Source organism: Vidua macroura, chromosome 1 (genome assembly GCF_024509145.1).
Source record: "Vidua macroura isolate BioBank_ID:100142 chromosome 1, ASM2450914v1, whole genome shotgun sequence".
Taxonomy (NCBI): Eukaryota; Metazoa; Chordata; class Aves; order Passeriformes; family Viduidae; genus Vidua; species Vidua macroura.
In genome coordinates, this window is record NC_071571.1 from 148,821,043 (window position 1) to 148,838,241 (window position 17,199).

Genomic DNA, 17,199 nt, shown 5'->3' on the forward strand with positions numbered 1-17,199 from the left:
AGAGACTTTCTTTATGCATTAGTCATATATCTACTTGTATAAAAGTTAACTGGTGATTATTGTGAGGTAACATGAAAATGAGTCAATTCACAGAGAGCTGGTTATAAGGGAATAAAGATCCATGGCTTTTTAAAGTGAAACCTTGGTTTTCAAAGCCTGCATTTAAAAAAAAACGTAGTTAAATTTCAGGTGTACTTCTTCACATGTGTATTTTTGTCTATGCTAATAAAATATGAGAGCAGATATTGTGGAATTGCACAAGGCAGGAGATCAGTTGGGAAAGTGTCATTGAAGAGGTGCTGATTTGTGCCTTAAACCAGTGACTCAGCCCTCGGCAAAATTAACTATGAAAGTTTACTCTAATTTAAACCATTCTCATCTTTCCTGTGGCATCTCAGTCCCTCCTAAAAGAGGTCCCCCTTACATCCATCATCTGAGACAAACAGACACACTGGCTTTTTCAACCCAAAGACACCTAACTCCTGGAAATCATCTAGGGATTATCCAAGGAAATGAGTAAGGGTTAAGTAATGTAGAGAATTTAATGCATTCAGTCCAGAGGTGAGGAAACAGATGGTACTGGGAGGTTTTTATTGAAGATGAGGATGGAATCTGTGGAGGATTGCTATGGCTCCACTCTTTGGCAGAGCCCATTTGTGGTTCTGTCAGTGATGAAGAGCTCCCATCTTCCTGCTCTGCCTCTGAGAAGGGTGCTCTTGCACAGGCATCATAGGAGTTACTGATGAAGGAACAATCACAGTGACAGCACTGCTGGAAAGCACACTCTGTTTTTACCTGTTCACCTTTTTCTCCTACGTCCCCAGTCATGCCACGGTCTCCTTTAGCACCCTGGTAATAAAAAAAGAGCCATTGAAAGTCAATGAGATTCAGTGTTGTGACAGCTTTTTGACCTCTCTCATAAAGCACCTGGACATTCAAGAATAAAACTCAAGAATCAGGACTGAGCCCTCCTTGCCCTCCTCTTAAATTCTTCTCTAGACTTTCACTACTAGTGCTGGAGCCAGGAATATATGTGGAAAATGGCCTCTGAGCAGAACCAGCATAGATGGTTTTTAATGTTTTATTATCATAGCATAAAGAGGAATTACACATCCTTAAAGACCAGGCAGGTTATTAGGCACTTCACTAAATCACATCTTGATAAAGAATCATCTGGCTCAACAAAGGTGCCCACACCCTTCAGGGACAACAGCAAGAAAACCCAGCATTTCTGAAGTGCAGCCAGAAAATTCATACCCAGAAAGTGCTCTCCTTTCTTTCCCTGTTCTAGAGACACAGGCAGAGACAGCTAACTCAAATATGCTTGTCTGTATTACCAGTGCTTACAGTGAGACAAGACAGTGAAAATTACTGAGGTAAAGCTGAACAAGGTGTTAACAATGCACAGAGAAATAATGCTGGACATGGAAATAATACACTGGTTTACTACATGAAGAGCTAAGAGACAAAGGGGAGAAAGAGGGTTGCTATTTATTAATAAAAGAGCTTTAATTCATATGGCTAGAAGGAATGAAGCTGCTCATGAGGAAAGATCAGCAGTTCTACTGCTCTACTTTCAGAGTGGGACCTAATAGCTTGGATGTGTTGGTAAGGACAATATACCACAGAGTCAAAAGTGCAGAGCAATTTGGGTCTTCCACTGCAAGTATCCTCCTAAGATATGCAGAAAAGAGTCACAAAGACTGACCTTGTGTTTGCTCCTTCCCAGGGATCCTCAAATACTTTTCTTTTCTTTTCTTTTTTTTTTTTTTTGAGAACTCTTTTTGTTGAATTCAAGTTAGACTACTTATCAGTTACTTGATTTGACTTTATGCATATGTAAAGTTTGAAATTAATCCTGTTATTTCACCTAACTATCCATTTTTGCTGTCTAAATCTCTGCTTTCTTATAAAATATAAGGAAGCAGCAGACATGGTATGTCTCAGATTTCTTGGCATTTCTGCCAGTTATTTGTTTTATGGGTTACTAATTCTCTTGTAAATTTTATCCTGGAACATACTTTCATTTTGATCAACTCTATGTTTACTTTCACGATTGTGCTGCTCTCCCCACCACACTTTTAATTGCAAGATATGAAATTAATCCATGAAACTCTATTAGCTTGTCCTGCACTCTAACAAGTGCAAATACAAAGATGTTAAAATAGCAGGAGCTACTTTAGACAGTAAGTCAGTAGTGAAAGGATGTCTGGAGGAAACTGTGGCCAATCATTAGATCACCTCACCTCTCCCTCATTGATTTGTTTTGATTTATTTCACATTAGACACTTGTAAAGGTTTTAACTGCGGTCAGGCACTGGCATTGTGAGCAGACTGGTGACAGCCCTCTTTGTGAGAAATGCTTGAAATGTGACATTATTGGAATACTTCAAACAAGGGAAGTTTTATGTTGACCTATGTCCTAGACCATGAAGCGGGAGCATATAGCTAAAAGAATAAGCTTTTCCTGTGACATGTTTCAGGAAATATTTGGAGTTTTTGGGTAAGACCACCAGGGCAGATGGTGTGTTTGGAGCCCAGCAGCCCATTGCAGCCTTAATTTAAGTGGTTCCAGTACATAAGATTCAAAAAGGAGAGGAACAGGCATGGTGGCTACTGCTGAGGCTTTAATTTCTTTCTCACCTAATCTGAGTTGAAACCTTCTCTCAAGTCTATCCATCAATGTAATGAAATTCAACACTAAGAATCAGGCCCTTTAGATGTGTCTGCCTGTCTGTGTGTGAACTAAGGATGGTAGAAGACACTATTAAAGTGAAGCAATCCCTCCTATCATGGGCAAGGACACCTTCCACTAAACCAAGCTGTTCAAAACCCCATCCAACTTAGCCTTTAACATTTCCAGAGATGGGGCATTCACAACTTCCTTGGGTAACCTGCTCCCAAAATAATTAGTGTGACTAATTAGTCCCAAATAAGCTTTCATTAGACAACTGAAGAAAACCAACCAACCTTTGGGCCATCGAGCCCAGGTGGGCCGGGAGGACCTCTGGGACCAGCAATCCCCTGCAATGCAGAAGAGGTAGAGGTAAACACTAGTTTAGTTCATTGACTCCACGGGCCTCTAAAAAAGATTCAGCAGGTTGCTGATGAAAAAAAAATATTAACCATCGTATAAGAAACAATCAACCATATTAATAGAAAAACAAGGTCACAGCAGATCCAGGGCATGGGCACTCCCTCAGCTCTCTTACCGTTTTCCCATCCTGGCCATCTCTACCCGGTGGTCCTCGGAGACCTTTATCCCCTTTGAAACCTGGGATGCCTGGCAGTCCTGGTGGGCCAGGAGGGCACTCACTGCACACATCCTGGGAGAGAACATGGAAAAACACATCAGCAATAGTCTGCAGGCACTTAGCAGACCCTGTGGACACCCACTATGAATGCAGCACTGTGATGCTGGTATAATTCTTAAAACTTTGCTGTTTTACCTCAGGATTGGGGTGAATTTGCCTTAAAGAACCAATGAGGGCAGCATGAAACAGAATGAGGGTCAGCAGCTGAGCTCACACCTGCTCCCATGGGAAATTTCCTATCAGTTCTAGGTCCTAATTGGTCACCCAGGATCAGGAAACCAAGGAAAAGCTCTTCCTGATGGTGAGGTCAGGGAGACTAGAAAGACTATCAAGAAAAACACTGGTTAAAATATACAAGACCACTAGAAGCCTTTATCTGCTCCAGGCTGAAAGATCTGCGTTACTGCTTAGAGGGCAGGTTTCTAAGGAAAAATCAGGTGCAACACAATGTCAAAAAGGGTTTTGCAGGGGAAATTATTCAGCAGCCAACTTGGCTAAGGACAAGTCATCCAATGGAGTTTGTAAAGACCAAGTGAATGTCACAGTGTCCTGGCCAAATTTTTTCAGGGAGAATCACTACCTCCCTCCTTCCAAACATCTTTGAAGCATAGTCTCAGCAATCTTTACCTTCCAGCTGACCTCAAGAAATTGAATCCATCTATGACATTTCCATTTCAAAGGCAGACTCCCTTCAGTAAAGGGGGAATCCTGCCCATAAGAGCATAATACAAAACAGATCAGGTGGAGAGTCAGAAGCCCCTGCAACAGCACCCAACGCTGTCAATGATCTGTTGCAAAACTGCGGGGAAAATTGTCTTTCTGAGTCTCAGTGCCTACATCCACATTTATCTACTTACAATGTAAGTGCTTGAGAAATACCCATAATAACAGAGCCCTAATTTCATCTGGGATTTCAAGGTGCTGCTTTCTGTACCAAGCATGGAATGAAAAAATACCAAGCAGAAAAAATGCACAACACATAATATAAGCAAACTACATAATATACATAATATAAGCACAACCATAATATAAGCACAGGAAGGAATGAAAGAACATCAAAGTGACATCCTGTACCCAAGAATGAGTCTCTTGCTCTTTTCCAAATCAAAAGTCCCAAGCAACACCTTACAGTGAAACTTCCAGAACAATATTGGGGTCCACAAAACAAAGACAGCTCTTCAGTGAACAGTAATTTCACAGCAGCAATCTTAAAAGGATCTTTTGGTTAATGTGGTTGGTAAGAGAAGGTAATTTTTTAGCTTATTTTAATCAATACGAAAAGATTTCTTGCCAGGTTTAAGACAGCTTAAAAACCTCACAACTCAGCTCATGTAAATCTATAGAGATTTTTCAGTCAGCACCTATCAAAGACTGACTAATTTCTCAGAAAATTCTCTACATGGAGAGTAAAGGCAGACAGATTATCACTTTTGAATCACAAGTACTTCTGGGGTTAATTACCTGCATCATTTTAGATTCACAATGCAAACTAAATTTTTACCCACAATTGCACAAAATTACTCCAGTCACTGTTGAAGGTGTATGTAAAAAAATCCAGCATTTTATTAAAATGGTTTCCATTTTCTGTTTTAGATAATGTAACTTGATAATGCTTATCTCTCCTTGGAATGCATGCCTCAGAAAGAGCTGAGAAAGTCTTAGAGATGTTAAGATGTTAGTGAACTTTTTAGGTCATTTCACTGCTGGGGAAGGGATTTTGATCTCTACTGTGAGTTCATGTCCCAATACCAGTGCAAGTAGGAGATTTGTAAGTCTTGAGCTTTCAAAGAGTGTTTAAAGACACCTTTTACACTTGTAGTTCAGACCCTTTCCCATCACAGAGTGTTAGGTCTGAATCAAACAGAGAGATAAACTCCCACCCTCATTAAAGGCTGATTACCTTTACCAGGAGATTTATGTCCTCTGGAGTGAGCAGGGGTGGGGAACCCTGTGGAATGAGAAATTCATTATTTCAGGCAATTTTAAGAGGCATCAAGACATGAGAATTTTTTCTGAACATGTTCTTGGATTCTCACGGGTTTCCCTTGTCCTGTCTAGGACTCACTGGGCCAAAATTGTACTTCCCACCCTACCTTACCAATGCTCTTCATCACACCTGAGATGAGTTCTTGCTGAGGGTACTGTTCAGTGCTGCTAAAGAAGTGCCCTTAAAATTTTGGCTTTTATTTACATGCAGAATATCCAGTTACTTTCATACCATTCCAGAGCCTTCACTAAACCTTTAGTGGATTTTAGTCTTTTTTCTACTGCTCTACTGGGAAAAACAACAGTGGAAAAGCACCCAAGTGCACTTCTGAGGTGAGGTGCAAAGGTGGAGACTGAGTTAAAAGGAAGATGCAATACAGAAGTAAAGTTACATACAGGTTTTCCAGGAGGTCCTCTTTCCCCTGGATTTCCAGGTATACCCTAGAGATGAAGAAAAAGAAAAAAACTGTGAAATTATTATACAATAACCTCCTGGTTGATCTTGCACTCTACTGACTGACTAGATTAGCACACATTTTACTTTCTCCTGCTGAGCAGCACTGCTCTTTGCATGTGACAAACAGCAAACTCCTCTAAATATCTGCAACTTTGCAAACCCTTTCTAAATTTGAATCACACAGAGACTGGAATTGCTTTAGCTTGTCTTCTGGTGATAGGAAACACTATGAACTTTACTGGTGTGAAGGATGAAGCTTTAAACCTCTGAAGGCACCTGTCAACAAGTATCGTAGCTGGGGTCTCTGTCAGGTAATAATTAGCATTGACTCCATGATTGCAGAAGGCTAATCAATTGCTTTATTGTACTATGCTATATTCTACTACTCTACTAAGAAGCACACTTCACCCTTACGGACAGTCCGATACAGACAGACTAGATTGGTTAATTGAAACCCAAACACCATCACTGTTGGCCAGTTAAGAAATCACCCTTTGGTAAACAAATCTCCATTACACATTCCACATGTGCACAACAGCAGGTGCAACAAGTGAAGATAAGAATTGTTTCTCATTCTTTTCTCTGAGCTTTCTCACAGTTTCTCACAGCTTCCCAAGAAAATCCTAGGAAAGTTATCTCTCTCTCTGTTCAGAGGATATGTGATTACCACAAACAAGCAAAATCAATTTCTTTGGTTGGTTGGTTTTTTGTTTGTTGAGGTGTAGTGGTATCATGTTTCATGAGATGAAGGCATAGAAGTTACCAGCATTCTCAGAATTTTGTTTGTTGAGGTGTAGTGGTATCAGTTTTCATGAGATGAAGGCATAGAATTTACCAGCATTCTCAGAATTTTATGTCCAGAAAGGCAGGGTTAGGAAAAGAGACAACCTCCACCACTCAGCATGCATCTCTTACATGTCATTTACAGGGAATTAAGTTTGCTAAAAACAAAACAAAAACCATGTCTAAAAATTCTTGTAAAATCTTTGCATAAAGTAATGCTCACTTGGGAAACCGAATCTATTGAACACGACAGTTGGCCACTGCACAGATGGTGACAATAATCTGCATTGTAAGGATCCTTGCAGTGGGATTTTAAGATACTCAGTGACATTTCCCCAAACTATTTTCTGCAGAATTCTTGTATCCACCTGGTCCATCACCCTGTGTCATCACTCTAGCAAGTGCATGTTCTATTCATACTGAGAACCTTAAAGAGCATACAAAATTTACCGCATACAAAATTTACCACATACAAAAGCTGTCGTACCTGATAATTTTTGTTTCTAAAGGAACAGTTTCCACTGACCTTCTAAAAGGATCTTATTTGTGTTCAGCTTTCACAGAATCACAGAATAATGAGGTTGGAAGAGCTTTGTTGATTCTGCAGAAGTCCCACATGCGGTTTTCTCTGGGATGGTTCCGGATTTGCCACCCAGGACGTTCACAGAATCATAGAAGGGTCTGGGTTGGAAGGGACCTTCAAGACCATCTAAATTCAACCCCCTCCCATGGGCAGGGACACCTTCCACTAGATCAGGTTGCTCAAAGCCCCATCCAACCTGGCCTTAAACACTTCCAAGGATGGGGCATCCAAAGCTTCTCTGAGCAACCTGTGCCAGTGCTTCACCAACCTCACAGTAAAGAACTTCTTCCATACATCTAATTTGAACCTACTTTCTTCCAGTTTGAAGCCATTAGCCCTTTTACTGCCACTCCCCTTGTGTGGTGAGAAAAAGACTGAAAGTGGAAGATTTGATGAGGAGGGAAAAATAGAGTTGTTTTCACTAAAGATGACCTTGCAGCTGGAGGATGCTAAGAATATTCAGTGTGGAAAATTTAATGTGTTGTGTTTTCTTTGGGTTGTTTTCTGTCTGTCCTGAGAAGTGGAGGTTTTGTAGAAGATAGCAGAATGCTGTAAAAAAACTTCAAAGGCATACCTCACAGGCTGGGGCCTCCCTGCTGGGAGAAGGAGAGATAAGGAGCTTGGAGGTTACCCTAAGCACTTTTTGCCCCTGCTAAGATGGAACAAGCTTAGCAGTGCGCATGTGTCCCCATTCTGCCAGTGTGGTAATAGAATAAATCTATTCTTTACACTTTAGTTCTGGATTTTGGCTGTCTTGGTTACTTATAGTTGTCACACCTTATCAAAAGTCCCTCTCCATCTTTCTTCAAGGCTCCCTTCAGGTACTGGAAGAGCACAAACAGATCATCCTGAAGCCTTCACTTTTCCAGGCTCAACAATCCCAATTCTCTCCACCTTTCCTTGCTAGAGAGCTGCTCTATCCCTTCAGTTGCCTTGGTGGTCTCCTCTGGACTTGCTCTAACAGTCCCAGAGCTGGACACAGCACTGCAGGTGGGGTCTCCCCAGGGTGGAGTAGAGAAGCACAATCCCCTCCCTTGACCTTTTGGCCACACTGGTTTTGATACAGCTTGGGACTTGACTGGCTTTTTGGGCTGCATCAACATCTGGATGGTGATCAACGTACAAGTAGTGGCTTTCAATCAGTCTAGGCTCAGCAGGAGCTATTCTTTGAGACTATCTAGTATTTCCATATGGAAAGTTCCTTTAAAATTTGGTCAAATGCTTAGCCAGGAAGGGCTCTGGGTGTTCTTTCTGCCACCTTGTCTCAGGTTATTCCATTTTGCCAATCAGTGCATTGTATTATTTACACAAATAACCAGATGGGGACATGAGGATTCATGATTGAAGAGCACTGTGTGTCATGATACACCACAATTGTAGCTGTAGGGATAACTTGAATTTCATCCTTGAGTCTCACTTAGTACTTAAATCCTGTATGTTTTGCTAGAGGAGAGAAAAAATGGGAAAATATATTGATTATCTTTTTCTGTGTCCACATTAAATGCTTCTGGGTGAGCAAGAACCCTTCAATTATCTTGACCTTCTACGAGACAAAAATTAAACACACACTGAAATGGATCTAAAGTGGAGCTGAAGTAGTATTGAAGTTCATGGATGAACTCTTGTTTCCTGAGGCTTTAAATCTTCTGCAGGTGAGAACAAAGAGAAGATAATGTCTGAAGAAGATGTTTAGCTCACATTTCTCCCCAGAAGTCCTTCTGGGGAATTGAGTAAATATAAGTAATCATTTTAGTAATTTATAGCTTTCCTTCTTCCACAAAATTTCAAGGTGAATCCAGAGAACGGTGCACTGTTCCCAAAGTCCCTTCCCTTTCACAGATGCTAACTGTCAGGTCACGCTTTTGGCATCCTCTCCACTGTGTACTCAGCCACTTCTGCAAATGGGAAGAGGGATGGCTAAATAACAGCTCTTATATTCTCAGACCTACTTTGTTCAGGAAGACTTACACAGAACTTGCTTTAAGAAGTGTGATGCAAAGCAAAAACTTGAGCCATGAGAATAATCCTGGATCAGAAAGCAAGACAGAAAAGACAGTTCAGAAATGTCTTTCATGCTGACTAGTAGCACAGCTATAAATATACGCCATAGGGCTCACTGACAGCCTTCTGCTTTGGGATCTGAAATATGAACATGGCACTAGTGGTGTAATCTGAGTATTTAAAGATCTTTTAAAAAAAGAATACAGGAAAAGACTTCTTAGTTATGTGAAAAGACACGCAAGAAGAGAGTGAATAAAATGGAAATCCTTGGAAAGGATTAAGCACAGCTATCATGTCCACATGGTATTAGAGTGCCTTGAGACAAAAAGGGATGAACCCATTTTCTTGCACACTGTATGATGTGGAGCTGGTGATGTCTCTAAAAGGGTGGAAATGAGACAGGAAAAGAGATTAAGTTCTGTGCCATGGCTGACAAACATGAAAAAAAAAAAAAAAAAACAAATCCCCAGGAAAAGTCAAACAATTGAAAGGTACAAGACCGCAAACAGAGAATGCCCATTGAAGAATGCTTTTGTGAGCTAAACTGATCAAATCAGATGTAGATGATAGCACTTCGGCATGGTCCATCATCAAAGAACAGGCAAATGGAAGCAGAGTCAAAAGTAGAGGAAATATTGCTGGTCTGTAGAGGCCTGGAGTTAGAAAAGGCTGACAAAAACAGATAAGCTACAAATATAGAATCGCAGAATATCCTGGGTTGTAAGGGACCTGCAAAAAATCAAGTCCAGCTCCTGGTCTTGCACAGGACTATGTCAAGAATCACATAATGTGCCTGAGAGCATTGTCCAAATGCTCCTTGAACTGTCAGTCTTGGTGCTGTGACCACTTGCCTGAGGATCCTGGTTCCAATGTCTGGCCACTATCTGGATGAACATTTTTCTAATATCCAAAGTAAACCTCCCCTGATACAGTTTCACATTGCTCAGAGAAGAATGAAAATGTTAGAATAAAGACATGGAAGTTAAAACTGCATCTGACAAGATAACAGGGGAGGGAACTGGAAAAGAGAAAGCCAGAAAATTCAGAAAAAAAGGAAATGAGTCTGACGAAAAAGCTGCATGGCACTGAAAGTAAATGCTGCTAACACGATGTGGGAAAATGCACAGACCCAAATAATAACCAGTGTTGGAAAACTCATAAAGTTTAAACACTTTCAAGAGCTTGCAGCCAAGAGTGGCTGGCACAAAGCAGAATATCCAATGAGTGGTACAGCACACCAGTACAGGGAATAGATGTCAGACATGAGGAGGTGTGATGCACAGTATCCAGAGCATCAGTCTGCAAAAATCTGACACATAGGAATGGTCTTTAAATGGGAACTGATGGAAGCTGTGCTGCTGATAATGCTAAGAAACAATATTTAGCTTAGTTGATTGGAAAATGGTGCTAATTATGCCAAGGTTGTGCGTTTGATCCCCTCATGGCCCATTCACTTCAGACTTGGACTTGATGAGCCTTGTGGGTCCCTTCCAATTCAGAATATTCTGTGATTCTGTAACTAAGAAGAAATTAAATGCTGGTGCAGTTAACAGGCAAAATCCTATGATGGGGAAAATGATGCTCAAGTAAGTGGTGCATGTGAAAATACTCAAAAATAAAGAAAGTCTGTAAGGAAACATAAGTGTATAAGGGAAGTGTGTAAGTCACACAGGCATATGGTGGAATAGTTATATTACAAGACTGAAAATTAAACTTTAAATGCAATATCTAAAAAAAGAGACAATAGAGGGGTTAGTAAGTGTACCCTGGTTTGGATTGTAAGTACCCTAAAACAAACACAAAGGCTCCTTGGAACTGTCCTTAACTGGATGGGAAAATCAACCTCAGAACAGCAAACTCTGCTTTTCAAATCCTTTGGCAGTAATTTATGCATCCACAAAGGTTTTGCAATTATGAAAGCAAACGCAGGGGGAAGATGAACTTCTCGGTAAGGCTGGAATTTAGTTACCATAAATAATTAACCTAATTAAAAAGTGATTAATTCAATGTTTATATTAATTAAAATTATCACAATCAAAATACAGAAAGATGCTATTAAACAGGTGCCCTTGCTGTTAATAGGATGATAAGAGAATGTCTCATTCAGATTGTTTCCTAATCTAAGGACACTAAATAGGTGTGTTGAACAGAAACATTTTATCTCCCAGCAGACAGTCAGGGGAGAACAGATGATTCTCAAAACATGAAGTGTAAGGGTGGCTGGCCAGAGAGAGTCTGCTCATTTAGGGGTATCTGATCAAGAACCTTTTTGAATTCAACGAAGGAAGAGAAGGAAAAAGTCATAAATTAGAATGTCAAGGACACAAACCTGACCAACAAAAAAGGATGGCTGTGATGGGAAGCAAACCTGGACATTCACACTAATTGATCAAGGCATGTGGAAATAGGAGCAGGCTTATTGCAGCAAGGTTACCTCATCCAAGACCTTGTCAACAGGGAAATTAAGGGAAAAGGAAGAAATCAGAACCTAAATTTTCCAAGACACAGACCTAAGAAGAAACAGATCTTGAAACTGGCAGTAACTGATGGGTGATCAAAAACCACAGACTGCACTTTCTGGGAGAGCAATTTGGTCCTTGCAAGAGATCAGACTGTAAACTGGGGGACCATGAACTGGTGGGACTGACAGAGCTGGGGAGATGCATGAGAAGACAGAGTAACAAACAACAGAGGGTAGGCAGAAAAGGGTATAAAAGGAGCTGGTAAGCCACAGCTGGCTGAAGCATTTGTTTGGCTGAGCCCTGCACCTGCCCACCATGGTTTGTCCTGTCATTTACATCTTCTAATGAACCTTTCCATAGAATCATGGGATGGCTTGGGTTGGAAGGGACCTGAAATCCAACCCCCTGCCATGGGCAGGACACTTTCCACTGGGCCAGGCTGCTCCAAGCCCCATCCAAGGTGGCCCCGAGCACTTCCAGGGATGGGGTAGCCACAGCTTCTCTGGGCATTCTGCTCCAGTGCTTCACTACATGCACAGTTAAGAATTTCTTCCATATATCTGATTTAACCAGGCAGGAGGGACCTGGTCTGCAGCAGCTGGAGGAAACAGCACTGAATATAACATCACTGAACATGTAGAAATACTTTTTTGTAATTTTCAGACTCAGAGATTGGCCAGCTTCTCTGACAGAAGGTACTTAAGGCTACACTATTTTAATGCTTGATACAGGAATACCACCAGATTAAAATGTGATTTTTTTTTTTTCCCAAAAGCAAGAGAAAGTAATTTTTTTTTTAAGTGACTGAGGTCCTTACAGTAGGTACAATGTGTAGTAGTTCTGTTATGGAAAAAATTAGTCATATTATTAGGGAAAAAAGACCTAAAAAAAGCACACTTTTCAGGCTTTAAGAATTGGAGCTTTGGTTAATCAGAAAAAAAAATGCGAATTTAAAGACGAGAAAATTATATATATGGGAGAAGACAACATGTCCCAGCTTTGTCGCAGAAAAAGATAATTCATAGGGATTTATGAACATAATGAACTCTAAAGGACAAACAAATAGCAAGGCTTTTGCTAAGAGGAAGATAACAAGGCCAAAGCAGAACAGTTTTACTGTAAACGTAGGTAAGTATTTTCAAAACCTAAATTTTAATAAAAAGAGACACTGTCTTGACAACTCTTAATATTAGATTGAGTTGCCAACAGATATTTCAAAAGGTGACTTTGGGCTATCACAAAAACATATGACACATAATTTTAGGGGACCAGAAAAAATCTAGAATGTAGTAATGCAAAACCCCCAATTTATTCACCAGTGGAAGAGAATTCTGGCCAAAGTTATTGCAAAAAGAGGATTGACTCTTTCACCTCCCCAAATGCAGTTGTAAATCTGATTTGCTATATCAGAGAATGCAACTGATAGCAAGCACTTCCACAAACATCTGATGAGGTTGCAACTGGAAATATAATTCAGAAAGTAACTTGATGTATGTAAATGTGATTTAAAATAATTTTTCAGTCTCAGATAAAATCATGGAATACATTTCCAAGGCCACAGCAAAGTACAAGACACTGAGGCAAGTCATTCAGGCAATTGACACTGCATGGCTTGGGAGTTGCACAGCAAATTCATATTAGCAATTCAAATTGGAGCTTTCCTATCCAATGATACCCTGTTTGAACACAGCAGAGTACAAAAATGGACATGTTTCAGAGGACACAGGAACACTGCATTGGCATACAAGAGTGCAGAAGCAGAACAAAAAGTTCCTTATGCTAGTTAAATAAAGATAGAGATCAGGGAACTGTAAATGCATGATCTTGTCAAAATAGGTTATCCCTGCTGACACACCAAGAAATGTTGGAATGTGTCCTATACCTCCAATTATATCTCCTGAAACACAGATAGAATGGTTTAGCAAATGATCAGACAACACAGAAAGGTTCTAAAAGGCATATTGATTGCAATTAAAGCAGTGAGTGTAATAGAGAATGTGTTTTAGAAGTAGCCTGAGGAATGTTTGTGTTTGGATTAATTTTCTGCAGGGAAAAGAAAAATGTAAAGATCTTAGTGCTGCATCTCCAAGAATTGACCAGCCAATACTGATCTGAGCAGAGCCAGAAAAGGACTCCAAAAAGCTGCCTCAGGCACTCTCCTCACATAGTACAGCTCTAATAAACCGATCTATCTTATCTCCTGTTCTAAACATCTTAATTAAAAATTTCAAACATCTGAGGCAAGGTGATGCGATCTAGGGACAAGCAGCAGAACACAATCAATCCCAAATCCCTGTCTGCCCAGGGACACAAGGAACCATTTCAGCTAACATAAGCTGTGGAAGAAAATCTTGGCTTAATCATTTGTCTTGTGACAAAGTATAGAGTCATAGAATCAAATAATGGTTTGGGTTGGAAGGGGCCATAAAGATCATCCAGTTCCAAACCTGTGCCATGGGCAGGAACACTTTTCACTAGACCAGGATGCTCAGAGCCCCATCCAGCCTGGCCTTGAACACTCCCAGGGATGGGGCATCCACAACTCCTCTGGGAATAAGTAGGTGGGAAGAAAACAAGACCTTCTTTCCACAGGAAAGTACCCCCTTCAGGCCACCTGATGGGTGTCAGTAAAGCAACACTAGGGTTGAAAAATGCTTGCTGTGGAGTTGGTGAGAGCTGGTACCCATTTCAGACATGACAGCATCACAGAGCAGCACTGAGGAGAATTCCAGGAGGTCACTTCCCCCTCCCCACAGTGTTCCCTTAAACCCAAAGATCAAGCCCTTCAAAATCTTCAAAGCCTTCTTCAGGGGACTGGTTTCCACTCATAGAGGAAAAAAAATTCTCCTCTTTCTGATGCAGCACTGAAGTGGAAGCAGGCAGAGAGAGGGGTCAGCTTTCCAGCTGGGAGTCTGCCACGTTCCTCTCTGCTCCTCTGTTCCATGACTCACCACTGAGACAGTGGGAGGACAATGCACCAAGAGGTTAAAATGTCCTCAAACATGCACAATAGCAGCAGCAAAATGAACTCATTGAGAACTTAACAGCTGTGGCCTTGTTTCAACAGAAAGGGTACTTATCTCAGGGGATTCTAAGAAGTTCCTAGACAGTCTAACCACCATCCTTTTCCAGTATGGGATCTTTCCCCAGTGTATGCTGCTAAGTCCCTTCTCCAGTGTCATTTTAAAATGGTTCAGTGGTGAGCCCCACTTTCCTTGAAGCAATCCTCCTTATTCCAACTATTTTCCCCTTTGACATCCTAAGTTGTAAGAGCTCCACTTGTGCAAATTATGTCCCTTGGGCAATCATAGTAACGCTCAGAGACTGCAGTTGATTATCAGCACAAACTTTAAAGGTAATCAGATGCAAGCACCGACAAATTTCTTGAGCACTTACACTTTTATTTTACTTACATCCTGGCCAGGAGGCCCCTGTGGTCCAGGGATACCAGGCACACCACGGGGACCCTGAGAGGGAGAGAACAGACAAACCCAGTAATGTGAGTAGTATTTATGAGATGCTTCTTAGCTGAAGAGAAGAAATCTTTAACCTAATAGTTATTGGTGAAAAAATTAACCAGCACCTACAAAACTATGAGAAAGTTTAAGAAAAAATATAATTACAGCTCACACTGCACTATACTGATATCAGTAATTTCTGTGCCTCAAGGGATTTCATGTGCATCACTAAAGTCAAGCTTCCCATACATTGATTGGAGAGGTAATAATGACTCTTTACAGGAGGCAGGTTTTTGAACAGGAAGAAAATATGACTGAGCACAGGACAGTAGAGGAGAAAAGAAGGTCCGTCTCCTCAGTTCCAGGCTATCACACTGCTAGGACTGGCTGCTGTGCTGGAAATTCAGGCCAGTGTCCACTGAGACCATGGTACACAGTTTTTTCTGCCACACCAATGGATTGCATCCTTGAAAAACTGAATGTTGAGGGACTAAAGTGTGTTTGGTGAATAATGAAATCTGTAAGATTTAAGTAAGAAAAATGTTCTAAAATGGTTTCTTTTAAACCTTTGAGGCCTTGTCTATAAGAAATATGCCTTGAATTATGTGCCTTAAAATAATTTTTTGAAAGAAGGGTGAAGCAAGTCACTTATTATTTCTTTTGTAGGACTGTTGACACATAAGGAGAAGTTTCCACCAGGCCAAGGCTCTTGATCAGTTCTTTCTCACAACTCAACATAGCAGACAAGTACCTGGTAATATACAGAAGTGCTGGTGGATCAGCCACCCTGTGACCATTCCTTGAGCAAAACCAAAGCAATCATATCTGCCCTCATGAGATGACTGGTAAAAACATAGTGCAGTTGTCCCCTCCCCAAAGAATTTGGGTATAGCTAGAAAGACATACTGTACCAGTGACCCTTTGTCTCCTGGGGGTCCTGCAGGGCCCTGCAAACAGAAAAGACACAGCGATCAAAACATTTAGAATTCTCATTTAGCAGGGTGGGTCCTGCATTAGGACATTATTCTCTGCACTGGACTGTGTGCTGCACTTACGAGTGTGGGTGTGTGTGCACTGTGCCCATGGACAATCCATGCTCCTGGCTGGGTCTGGAGACACAGAACCACAGCATCCCCACATCCCTTGGGCTGGGACAGGACAACTCCCCCAGGTTCTGAAGACCACTACATTCAGCTACCTCTTACACAAGGAAAAACATCCCACAGGACTTCTGTGCTCTTTAATTTAGGTCAAAGCAGGGGGAGGGCAGTGGGCTTGTGCATGCTGTTTGGGAACAAAATTTAAAATGTGCAGCTGAGTAGAGGGAGCCACTGACAGGTACCCATTTCTACAGAAACACCACAGAAGTGATGCAGTACCATATCCAGCATGGGTGACTCAATCTGGTATTCCAAACACACCCAAAACAAGACTTGAATAAATTTGCTACCACTGTAACTCCTCTCTTTTTGCTTTCTGTTTCAGGCACAGTAACTCATTAATCCTCACAATGTCTCCATGAAAGAAGACACCTTAGTGCATGTTAAAGAAATGGCTAAATGCATAATTTAATTAATACCCACAAGGCAAAGCAGGGCAAAATTGAAACATTTCTACTTATACTATGCATCCACGCATTAGGCAGCTTCAGTATAAACATGTGAATTCACCCCAATTGTCCAAGCTGTCCCCTACTCTGTTGGAAATAACACACTCTGCTAATGCTCAAATTTATGGCTCAGTGTTATGTAAATTGTAACTCAATACTTCAGCAGATAAGGTAAAAAAAATTTCTCATCTATACATATATTTTGTGCAGGGAGCAAAGCCTGAGAGAGTTAAGGGCACAGGAGGAAACAGGGTGAGGATTCCAATTAAAAAGAGTTGTTGGCTCTCAGCTCTGAAGATGAAGTATTATAAACACAATTTTGTCACATCGCTAAAAAGAGTAGAGGCTGACGTCTTTAATTCAGCATGTAACATGCACTGAAGCAACTCCACTGAATTTATTCTGGGTTTTTTTTTTTTTTACTTTGTGGGATTCAGTCTTTGTGACAGTCTGCTAGATTCAAGGTTTTAAAGCATTGGTTTTTTTTCCAGTTCCAGTCTTTGCACTGGAGCTGAGGTTATGATGAATCTACAGTGGAAAAAAAAA

At 40.9% G+C, this 17,199-nt stretch overlaps 1 protein-coding gene across 1 annotated transcript in view; it reads right to left on the reverse strand.

Moving 5' to 3' along the window:
• Positions 1 to 17,199, reverse strand: part of COL22A1 (collagen type XXII alpha 1 chain) — a 200,051-nt gene that overhangs the window by 29,706 nt on the left and 153,146 nt on the right. Inside the window, exons 39-45 of the mRNA XM_053982357.1 lie at positions 15,956 to 15,991; positions 15,000 to 15,053; positions 5,697 to 5,741; positions 5,215 to 5,262; positions 3,213 to 3,326; positions 2,971 to 3,024; positions 796 to 849 (exon numbers count right to left, since the gene is read on the reverse strand). Coding sequence (XP_053838332.1) covers positions 796 to 849; positions 2,971 to 3,024; positions 3,213 to 3,326; positions 5,215 to 5,262; positions 5,697 to 5,741; positions 15,000 to 15,053; positions 15,956 to 15,991 — 405 coding nt within the window. The remainder of the gene's footprint in view (positions 1 to 795; positions 850 to 2,970; positions 3,025 to 3,212; positions 3,327 to 5,214; positions 5,263 to 5,696; positions 5,742 to 14,999; positions 15,054 to 15,955; positions 15,992 to 17,199) is intronic.